Consider the following 12,348-nt stretch of genomic DNA (forward strand, 5'->3'; position numbering starts at 1 on the left):
AGGTAGACAAAAATCCTTGTGGTCATAAACTGCAGCAAGAGAACCACGGCATTTGGGAATAGGGAGCTTAGAGTAGCCCTGTAGTCTTCCCTGGCCATGCTACATCTGGAGCAATGATTCTTGTTTTGGTTTTCACATTTTACAAAAGGACATTAGAAGGCTGGATAGAGAGTGTCCAAAAGAGGGTAACCATGGTGGGGAAGGGCCTTGAGATCATTCCATAAAGATCAAACTATATTTAGCCAGAAATAAGGAAAACCGGGTATATGGGTATGGGAGTAGGTGAGAAATTAAATAACACCGGATTGTATTCACCGCAAATCTGTTATTTAATCTTAACTAATCCCTCACTACAACAAGTCAAACAAAACTTTTGCACCTCTCTAGCTGATTTTCTCTTTTATTTCTTACAATGAATACTCCAATATCTCAAACTCCTGAACCATCCCTCCTCTTACCCTTATAGCACAGGACCTGACTTCTTGCATAACTGAGAAACTAGAAGACATATTTCATGAGCTTCTTCTTCTCTCTTACTGTCCACCTCAATACCACTTGATATCATTCCCTTTCCCTTCCACCTACTCCAGTTTCTGGTGGCCTTTCTCTCCATCAAATCCAACCCATCTACCTGCACCACTGATTCTATCTCCTCCAGTAGATTTTCCCTATGATCCCTCTTTCTAATCTTTAATTTCTCCCTATCTACTGGCTTATTTCCTGCTGCTCACAAGCTTCCCCAATTTTAAAAATCAACCAGACAAAAACTCTTCCTTTTATCCCTCCATCCACTTAAACTACTGTCCTAAAAGTCTTCTTTTCACAGCAAAACTCATAGAAAAACATATTCAGTTGCCTCTATTTTTCTCTTCATTGCCTTTTCAACTCCTTGAAACCTGGCTTTCAGTTTTGTCACTCAAATAAAGCTTCCCCTTCCAAAGTTACCAATGATCTCTTAATTGCCAAATCTGATGGCAATCAATGGAGGCAGTGTGGTGTAGTGCATATGGTGTTAGACTTGGAATCAGGAAGGTCTGACTACAAAGGCTGCCTCAGATTTTCATTAACTGTGTGAGCCTAGCCCAGTCACTTAAACTCAGTTACAATTTCTTTATCTGTAAAAAAAATTGTGCTGGACTCTGTGAACTTTCCATGTGTCCATTCCAGATCTAAATGTAAGATTTTAATTCTCATTCTACATAACATCTCTGCAGCATGACACTACTGACTGCCATTTTCTCCCTGCATATTCACTCCTCTCTGGGCTTTCATGACACTTTTCTGTCTTGGTTTTACTCCCACCATTCTGCCCACTCCATCTCCTATGCTTAACCATTATCCATAGCCTTCCCCTATGCCTTCCCCTATCTTTGGGTGTACCCCCAAAGCTATGTCCTTGGACCCTCTTCTTTTCTATTTCTATCCCATGTGACCTCATCAGCTTCCATGGTTCTATACAGTAACTTCAAATTTCTCTCCTGAGCTTTAGGCCTGTTATCACCCATCACCTATTAAACATCCCCAACTAGATGTTCCACAGATATCACAAACTTCCTATTTCAAAATAGAACTCACTGCTTTTGCTTCCTAAACCTACCTCTCTTCCAAACTTCCCTAGTTGTAGTAAGGATACAAAGTTCTTCTAGGCACCCAGATTTGCAACCTTACAGTCATCCTCAAATCCTCCCTCTTATTAGCCTCACATATTCAATCAATTGCCAAATATAGTAGATTTTGCCTGGATAATATTTCTTACATCTAACTGAATCTTTCCACTTACATGATCACAACCCTAATTTAATCCCTCATCACCCCTCACACAGACTAGTGCAAGAGACTCCTATTCGGTAATTTGGTCCCAAGTCTTTCCCTTCGATAATTCATCCTCTACAACAAAGAACCAAAGTGACATTCATATACTCTCTGGTCCAGATAAATTAGACTGCTTATTGTTCTTGACATACAACATTTTATGAGGACATTAGATAGGAGTCTAAGTACTTTTGCACAGGCTGCTCTGCTCCAACCCCTTGATTCCTTCTCGTGTTTGGAATGTACTCTGTCCTCACTTCTACCTCTTAGAATCTCTAGTTTCCTTCAAAACTCTACACTGTTGAGCACCCTCTTCTTTGATACTCTCTTCTCACTACTCTTTCCTGATTCCTGTCCTATCTGACCTTTTCTTCTCAGTCTCCTTTACTAGATCTTCATTTCACATCATGCTGGCTAACCATGGGTGTCACACAAGGCATAATGGGAACTCTTCTCATCTTCCTTCTATACTATTTCATCAGCTCCCATGGATTCTATTATCATCTTTATGCTAATTCTCATCTAGCCCTAACTTCTCTGCTGACCTCCAAACTTTCATCTCTAATTGACTATTAGATATCACAAAATGGATGTCCCATAGACATCTTGAACTCAGTGTGTTCCAAACTGAACTCATTATCTTTCTTTTAAAATCCTCCCTTTTTCCTAACTTCCCTATGATTATTGAGAATGCTGCCATCTTCCCAGTTACCCAAGCTCAAAACCTATGTGTTATCCTTGATTCCTGACTCTCTCTTACTCTCCATAGCCAATCTGTTGCCAAGACTTGCTGATTTTACCTTTGTAACATCTCTTAGAATGTGTTCCCTTCTCTCCTCTGACACTGTCATGACCCTGGTATAGACCACTGTCACCTCAGGCCTTGACTATTGCAATAGCTTGCTGGTTGGCTCCCCAGCCACAAGTCTCTCCCCTCTCCGGTTAATCCTCCACTCAGTTATCAAATTGATCTTCCTAAAGTGCAGGTCTGACCATGTCATCCCATCCCATCCCCATTCAATAAACTGCGGTGATTCCCTACTACCCTCAGGATCAAATACAAAATTGTTGTGTTTAACCTTCACAAACCTTCATAATCTGCCCTTCTCCTCTATTTCTAGTTTTCTTATACCTTATACCTCTTCTCCCAATATATTCTGTGATCCAGTGGCACTGTCCTCTTTGCTGTTTCTTACACAATAAACTCCGGCTCCCACCTCCAGGCTTTTCACTGAGTGTCCCTCATCCTTCAAATGTTCTCCCTCCTCATCTCTGCCTCCCAGCTTTCCTGGCTTCCTTCAAGATAAAATCTGACCATCTACAGAAAGCCTTTCTTGACTGCCTTAATTCTAATATCTTCCCTCTGTTGATTATTTCATATTTATACTATAAATAGCTTGTTTAAATACAGTTCTGTATGGCAGCTTGGAGGCAAAGTGGATAGAGCACCACCCCTGGAATCAGGAGGACCTGAGTTCAAATCTAGCTGTGTGACCCTGGGCAAGTCATTTAACTGTTTGCCTCAGTTCCCCAGCTATAAAATGAGCTGGAGAAGGAAATGGCAAGCCATTCCAGTATCTTTGCCAAGAAAATCCAAATGGGGTCACAGAGAGTTGGATGCAACTGAAACAACTCAACAGCAGTTATTTGAACATTGTCTCCCCCACTTTTCTGTGAGCTTGTTGGGAGCAAAGAGTGTGTTTTGCCTGTCTTTTTACCTGACTCAAATGCCACTTCCTAGATGAGGTTTTTCCAGATCATTTCAGTTACTAACGCTTCACTTTAAAATCATATATGTGTGTGTGTGTGTGTGTGTGTATACATATATATGTATTTGGCAAATATAAAATATAAAAAAATATACACACTTATGTGTGCACATGTTTTCTCCCCAAGTAGTATGTCAGCTCTGTGAGGGCAGTGACTATTCCATTTTTTTCTTCATATCTTCAGTACCTACTACAGTACCTGGCACATAGAAAATGATTGTTGATTGATTATGTGTGCTTTGCTTGGACCAAAAAAGCAGAAGTAGAAAGAATGCACAGATATTGAAAACAGGGAGATTTTGATGTGATGAAAAGAAACATTTTCAGAGATATCTGAAAGTGAAATGGATTAGTGTAATGTTAAGTGGGATGAGACTTTTTTTTTTACTCTTTTCTCTTTTGGAATGCTAAGGCAATGAAGTGCCTTTAATAAGTCTTGCCTTTGTTTGAATCAGGCAGGTAAAGTGGAACTTTTTGTTGGTTTTTGTTTTGGAGTGCTTCTCAGCACTAAGGCAATCAAGTGCCTTTGATTGAGTCCTTTGTTTGAAGAGTCTTTGTTTCAATCAAGAGTCTTTGATGATCTGCTTAAGAAAAAAGAAAGCCCCAGGCCCCACACCCTTTTGTTAAGTAGATGCTAAGCCTTTTCCCATACTCTTTTGCTAAATAGCCACTAAGCCCCAGGGCCCTGAGATATATATATATAAATATATATACACACACACTGAGGTTGGTGTTTTATTTTGGGGGTTTCACTCATTGGAAGAGTGATCACGTGGTTTGGCCAGAGGAGACTCTGGGGTAGCCGTTAAGAGCACCCCTACCCGCACCCCTGCTTTGAAAACCCAGATATTGGTGCTTCTCTCTCTGGTAACTGTGTATTGTGATTTGGTCACACAGATCTGTCTGTTGGTTTCTGTTATTCTTTCTGCTTGTAATTCCTGTTTGTAATTTGTTTGTATTTTCTCTGAAAGTTCAGGTTGCTGGCTTTTCCCCCTGAACTAAGTGAATGATATATGTGTGTTTAATTAAAGTAAGATTGTTAACCCCTTAAAGTTGCTTTCTGTAGAAAAGCAGATCAAAGAATCTGTGCTAGCAGCCTTCTTCTGTGCTGGTGCTGTTGGTCTTACACCCCCACAGCTGCTGCTAGTTGCATTATTGATACAATTAGTTCTGGAGACAGTTTCTTCTAGTTAAAGATCTACAAGAAAGGTTTGGTTAACAAGTTTGGGGGCTCTAGGCAGAGTGGCTTCCTTTTTAAATATACATTGGATTAAAGGGGTCTCTAAGGGAATTTCCAGTTCTGAAATTCTGTAATTGTGATACTCCATTACTCAAAGTCATTGTAACAGAAGAATGTTGCTGTTAAAGAGATGGTATCAGGGTGAGTTCTGTAGTCATCATTTCCCAGATTGCTCTCGTCGTCCTATTCAATTCTGGGTTAGTTCATTATGGATATGCACTGTTTTTTTAGATATGGGAACTGATGGATTAATTCTACATGCTGCCCATTCAACTCTATATTACAATATCATTCTTCATCTGCTTCATTTTTCCTATGTGATAGTGATCTTACTTAGGATGTTCTGCAGTGTTCCAAGGCTTGATAACATCATTGCTTCATCTGCAAAAAGGAGCATCTGGAGGACCTCACCATCTGCAGGGCAGCTATGTTTTATTTGTTCTCTGTGATGGACGTCCTCCATAACAGTGGCAAACACATTTGATGAGCTTTTGTCTCCATGCTTTATCCTTTATTTCATGTTATTTCTTGTTGCTATATTTACCAAGATATCTTTCATAATCTTAACATGTGCATGGGGGAGGGAGGAAGGAGAGACAGGCTTTAAGGCTCTAGTATAAAATGCTTGTTAATCATACTAAGACCTGGTATTCTCTGTTCCCTTCAGGCAATTGGATGACTTTAATGATGTGCTTTTCTCAAGACTATGGGTTGTGAAAGTATACTTGTTCCATTTTTATACTGACATTAAAGATTTGGTCTTTTGGATAACAATCCTTCAATCCCCTCAGCATTGTGTCCTGTTCAGTTGGACCTCCTCTGTGAGTACTTGTCTGGTCTAGAGCTGTTCTTCCCTTCTTTCTTTTATTTTTTTTTTTTGAGTGTCATTTCTACTTCCTTATGCAGCAATAGAAGGCATCAAAAATGGTGGCCCTCCTGGTATTGAAGGTAAAAGCAGTTTCTTGTAAAATAACACTGAGATTTATTGATTATGATTTATTGATTATGATATTTATTACTCTCCCAGTTTATCATTAAATGTTTTGGGGGGAAATATGGTTAATTCAGTCTCTTGCTATGCTTTTAGTAAATCTTTTTTCATCACTTCATCCCTTAATGTACTCTTTGATAATAGCGACAATGGCTTCCTTTCCGTTCCTGGCCCAGGATACTCCACTGAAGAGTTTTCATTGGCTGTTCCCCATGCCTAGAATGTTCCACTCCTCATTTCTGCCTCCTAGATTCACTGGCTTCCTTTAAGTCTCAGCTAAAGCTCTACTTGTTGTAAGAAACCTTTCCCAGTCCTCCTTAACTCCCAGTTTGCCCTTTTTATATCTTATGTATACATCATTATTTGCATGGTGTCTCTCCTATTAGACTGTGAGCTCCTGGAAGGCAGACACTGTTTCTTGCCTTTCTTTACATGGTTAGACTTTTGCAGGAAACACTATTAGTTCATAATTTTGCTGGGCCATAAGAAACGACGTATGTGATGAATACAGAGAAGTATGGAAAAAATCTATATGAATTGATTTAGAATGAATCACAGCCAAGAAAACAATATACACAAAAACTACAATGATATAAATGGAAATAAAGAACTACACACACACAGACATACACACACACAAATAAAAAGTGAATACTATAAAAATATAAAGATCAAAAGCAGGATTAAAATGAAGAAAGAAAACACCCTGAATCTACCCTTTTGTGGAGGTGCAGGGTGCACAGTTGTTACATTTTGCACATGTTTTAGGACATCTTCAATATGAAATTTTCACACTGAAAATTTTCAGTTATGCTTAATTTATTTCCTCTTCTTTTTTTCTTTCTTTTTGTCTTTAAAAAATATTTTGTTACATGAGATGGCTCTCTGGGAGAGGAAGGGATACTAGGGAAAATTATGATGGTATAAAAAGCTGAAGAAATAAATAAAAACTTGTTTAAAAATTTAAAAGGCATAAATAAAATTACTTTGTTATTGTTTTAAGAAAAGGTATTCATGAGATTTAGGCATGAGGCTTCTAGGTAGTATACAAGACTTTGGATTCTTTAATTTCTTGATTCTGAGTAAAATTTTCACCATTCTTCCCAATGCCTCTCCACCAGTTATTAAAGTTGACTTAAATTGAAATGACATACAGGTAGGGTTTTTTTTGTAGAATTTTTCTACCTCTTTATCTTTTTGAATAGATATTGGCAATATAAACATTATCTTTAGAATGATCTTTTTTGCTTATGCTCATCATAAATCATGACCAAATGTCTATCAAAATATTTCTTGTTTGTTTTGATGCATGACACCAATCCTGCCAAGGCTTTTATTTATGGCTCCAAGGAGAACTTCTGTCTCAAAAAAGTTTTGTGCTTGTTTTTTTAACCAAGCTGTTAATTCTTTTTTTCATATTTTTTCTCCATAGCTCTCATTTATTTGTTGGGCTTTTTTTGCAGGGGGGAATGCAGGGCAATTGGGATTAAGTGACTTGCCCAAGGTCATTTAGCTAGTAAGTGTGTCAAGTGTCTGAGGTCAGATTTGAACTCAGATCTTCCTGACTCCAGGGCCAGTGCTCTACTCAATGTGCCACCTAGCTGTCCCTCTCATTGGTTTTAAAAATCATTTTTACCTCCTTTAAGTCTTTCTTTAACTTTTTCTGATATTCTTTTTGGGTTTGTGTCCAATCTGAATTCTACTCTGAAACCTTGCTTTTCTTTTTTTAAGTCATTGTCTTTATTACCAGAGTAATTCTTCATGTCTAGGTCCTTTTTTTTTGCTCATTCTTCTAGTTTATTTCTTGAATTTGGAATCTATTTTAATGTTGGACTTTATTCACCTTGGGGGATATGTGGTCTTAGATTTTGTTCTTCAATGTCCTTTTGTTACTTTCACAGCTCAGTGTGTGTGGCGGGGGTGGGGGAGGTTTGAAAGTTTTTAGTGCTTCCAAAGTGGTATGACCTGGGGAAGAGGCTGTTCACTGACCTCCTGGTCTGAACTCTGCAAGTTGGGTCTGTTGGGTATAGTTGAATTATAGTTGACTGCTGCTGGACTCAGTGTTAGCCCACAGGGAGGCTTTGCATATTCAGAGCAACTGAGCTCTTTTTTGGTCTTGGTCTCCTGCCCTGATTATTCCATTGCAGACTTACGTACTGGGCTCAAGATTAGAACTGAGTCACTTCTCTGCTCCTGAGCTCAGAGCCATACTGCTATGTTTTTGGAATTTGTTGCTATTGTTGTTCTCTATATTCAACTAAGGTCTCACTTACTTGTGTTCACTCCTTACTGCCTTGGGTCTACGACCTAGAAGTGAGTAATGGGTGACAGAGCTACCAGATAGCACCCATTTTTTTTTATCCCAGTGCTAGTTCAATGCTGGGTTCTCTTTCTGTCCTGCTGTTCTGTCTCCCTTTCCATCCCTGGGCACTAGAATGCTTCTAATCCCTGCCATCACTCCAGTCTCAACGTCAGTAGACTTTTCTATCTGTCTTCTTAAACTGCTCTGGGCTGGAAAAATGACTCACTGTGACTTTTTCTTGGCTTTTCCTTTCAAAATTCATTCTGGTGTTTTCTAGGTTATTGTAGAGGAGTTATGCTGGGAAGCTAATGCTTCCTGTCACTCAACTATCTTGATTCCATCTCTAAGGAAAACTTTTGCATCATCTTTCCATTAGTTGTAAGTTCCTAATACCTTTTGGTTTCTTTTTTAGTGAGAATATCAATATTGACATGATTCAGTACATCCAGTTGTATTCAGTAATCATAATATCTGAAAGAAATGACTTTGTTCTTTTCCTAGTTAGTGTCTTGCCAACATTGAACAAGCCAGGAACAATGACTATACCTCACAGTCCTCTCAATGACTTCCTCCAAATTGCCACAGCTGTTTTTTATCCCAAGGGAAGTAGACAATCAACATACCTAAGCACAACCCAACTCACACACAGACAAATAATAAATTACAAAGAGAAGGCATATTCTGTGTGTCTTAAACCACAGAGCACATTATATCATAGGCTCTGGATCAAATCTCATGCATACTTATGTCAGAAAGTAGGCAGCACTCTCTGGGAAATCACAAATGACTTATGTTTGCAACTCCCCTCTTGTCAGTCTTGTGCCTCTCCCTCAACCTCCATCATTTTTTTCCTCCTTTACGAGCTCCTTTAGACAATTTGACATTCACCAGGCCTCTTAGGGCATTTCTCATTAGTCTGGTTTCACCAGAATCTTAAAACTATGAGAGTTGCCTTCTCCACTATATCCTAAAACTAAAATCCTCCAGGGTTTATTAGGACATGAGACTATGCTCAGTCTTTATTCCCTATTTGTGGCCATTACTTTAAGTCAGCCATATCTAAGAATTTTGGTAAGCCTTTGTATCAATTTCAGAGACTAGAACTGACTATTTGGAGCTTTCTAATGAGGGACTGAAGTTGACACCTAACTGTGACCTGCTTCTTGTTGCTAGGTGATGGCAACCACACAGTACCTGTTGCAGGCTGAAAGTTCCTCTGAGAGCCAGGGCTTGATGGGGTCCGAGGAGAACTGTTGGGCCGCTCCCATGTAGTCTCTAGTCAAAGAGAACAGCATTGTGAGTGTCAAAGGACAGAACAAGAGACAGCAAGCGCAAGAAAGATGAAGCCAAAAGGGAGACATCTTTGGAGGTTTAATAGGGAAGGGTCTTTTTTTTTCTTTGCCCAGAAAACTAAGGGGCCTCACAGGATTCTCCCCATTTCTCCCTCCCCCATGTTCATAGCCAGGGTCTCAAGGAAGGGAAAGACCTGCCTACTTGTGGGCCAGAAGCCTAGGATTCATCTGCAGTATTGTGGCAGAGAAGGAGGTATCTACTATAGGCTTGGGATTTCCAAAATGAGCCCTGTTTAAAAAATTTATGAAAGTCCCAGAAAGCTTATTCCAAAGGCAAGCTGCCCTCTCTCATCCCTTAATCAAAGATGACCAGTGAACACCAACTAAAATTTTGTTTGAAGTGTTTTGCTGGCTGTGTGGCCCTTGAAATATTACCTTGCATCCTCTTTATCCAAAATACATCAGCTGCCATTAGGATGGAAAGAAGCTATCCTACTCTCTGAGGTACTTTTACTGCTTGGAATGTTTGATGTATTTCTACACCAGAAGTCCCCAAAACTTTTGGGAAAAGATGTTACTTTTCATATTTCCTAAGCTTTGTGATCACTTAGCCTGAGGCTTAGGAAAGTAAAATTATAAACATCCTAATAGGTCACAGAAGGCAAGTCTCAGCTTTATTCCTGCTCCACTTCAAAATCTTTAGCAAATAAATTTATCCTCTCCCCCATTTTAGAGATGAGAAAACTGAGGCCCATATGGGGAAAGTGACAAGCCCAGGGCTATAATGGGTAGTAGAGTAGGCAGAGCTAGCCTTTGAACCTATTTTCTGATTCCAAATTCTTTTTTCCCACTACTGTTTCACCTGGTGACCTCATCAGAGTCTGTGGATTCAATGATCAACTCTTTGCTGATGATTCTCAAATCTACTATATCCAGCCCTAATTTCTCAGACTTGACTTCCAGACTTGAATCTCCCAAGGCAACTGGATGTCTCATATACATCTTTGACTTAACATGTCCAAAACTCATTATCTTTCTTCCCAAACTCTCTCCTCTTCATTAGAATACTGCCATCGCCCAAGTCTCCTAGGCTTAAAACCTAGGTGCCATCCTTGATTCCTCACTCTCATCCCACAGCCAATCGAGTCCTGTTGATTTTATCTTCATAATATCTCTCACAGCATGCCTGTCTCTGTCCTCTGACAATGCCAACATGCTGGTGCAGGCCCTCATCACCTCATGCCTAGATTATGGCAATAGCCTTATGGTTGGTCTCCCTGCCACAAGTCCCTCCCCACTCCAATCCATCCTCTACTCATGTGTTACAGGGATCTTCCTAAAGTGCAGAGCTAACCAGGTCACCATCCCCACTGCCCCTCAATAAGCTCCAGTTGCTTGTAGGATCAAATATAAAAACTTCTACTTGACATTCAAATCTCTTCATAACTTGTCTTCATTTCCAGTCTTCTTACACCCCACCCCCCAAACCAGTACCCTTCAATACAGTGACCCTGACCTCCCTTGCTTTTCTCATATAAGAAACCTGATTCCAAGTATTTTCACTGGCTGGAATGCTCTTTCTCATTTCCACTTCCTGGCTTCCCTGGTTCCTTTCAAGTTGCACATAAAAATCTTACCTTCCACATGGAAGCCTTTCCTGATCCTTTTTTAATGCTAGTGTTGATTATTTCAGATTTGTTCTGTAAATCAGTCAATAAACATTGTATGTAACTTGTTTATACATGGTTGTTTGTATGTTGCCGTTCCCATTAGACTGTTAGCTCTTTGAGAGTAGGGACTGCCTTTACCTTTCTTTGTATTCCTAGAGCTTAGCACAGTATCTGGAACATAGTAGGCACTTAATGAATGACTGACCATGGTTGAGACGGTAACATACTTGGAGATCTACAATGTTAAAAGCTGCTTCTATCTAAGCACCACGCATCTCTGCTCAAACCTCAACTTAGGATGTAATGAGGAAAACTAAAAAAAAAAAACAAAAACAAAACTAGATGGTTCAGTGGATAGAGTATTGGATCTGGAGTCCTAAAGACCTGAGTACAGATCCTGCCTCAGATACTTCCCAGCCATGTTACACTATCACATAAGTAACTTAACCTCTTGCAAGCTCAGTTTCCTCATCTATTAAAATGGGGTTTACCCTCAAGGGGTTGTTTTGATTAAATGAAATAACATAATATTAAGAACTTTGCCAAAGTACTATAAATGCTAATATCATTAAAATGGAAATCAAGACCTGTGTCACCAGTAACTCTTACCCCACTTCACAACTTCTGGGATGAAGGATCTATCTAGTGCCATTGGAAGATTTTAAGTACCCCATTTTCTCTTCTGGTCACAGCTATGCCACAGTAATATAAAACAAATCTGTAACATAAATTGAGGACCAGAATTTAGTAGTCTGATAATCTCCCTAAATGCAGCTATAACTCTGAAGTTAGGAAAGCCATCCACCTGGGTTATATCATTTGCAGCAAAAAGGCCAGTCAGATATCTTCCAGTTGACCATACCACCCACACAATAGGAATTGAGGCCAATGTTAAGGCAGAAATGCCTTTTGGCCTTGGTAACATCACAGTGGGTGACATCCATTGAAAATACTAGCTTCAGCAGTATTTAGGGCAGCATTTGAGTCTTTGGTCACCCTAGATATGGGTGAAAGTCTCAAGTCATGAAGAGACACTTTCCTGGCCTGGAATGTTCCAGATGAACAGGTTAAAATTAAAGCGAAAGGATTGAGGCAGACTTGCCAAATAGCAGCCCCTCCCATTCCCCTCCCCTCACCCCCACACCCAGTTTACATGGAAACACATTTTTCTGGAATGACAACTTCAACTCAATCTTTGGCTGCACCCACTGAAAGCAAGGGAGCCAAGCACACCCTAAAAAGGAGAGCTTTGCACAGCCATGAGATCGGAGG

The 12,348-nt window shown here is 39.7% G+C and overlaps 1 protein-coding gene across 3 annotated transcripts in view; it reads right to left on the minus strand.

Moving 5' to 3' along the window:
* Nucleotides 1-12,348, minus strand: part of GAS7 (growth arrest specific 7) — a 298,468-nt gene that overhangs the window by 85,322 nt on the left and 200,798 nt on the right. For all 3 annotated transcript variants that reach the window (XM_036754899.1, XM_036754901.1, XM_036754902.1), the window contains exon 3: nt 9,309-9,389. In XM_036754899.1, the coding sequence (XP_036610794.1) occupies nt 9,309-9,389 (81 nt within the window). The remainder of the gene's footprint in view (nt 1-9,308; nt 9,390-12,348) is intronic.

Source organism: Trichosurus vulpecula, chromosome 4 (genome assembly GCF_011100635.1).
Source record: "Trichosurus vulpecula isolate mTriVul1 chromosome 4, mTriVul1.pri, whole genome shotgun sequence".
Lineage (NCBI taxonomy): Eukaryota > Metazoa > Chordata > Mammalia > Diprotodontia > Phalangeridae > Trichosurus > Trichosurus vulpecula.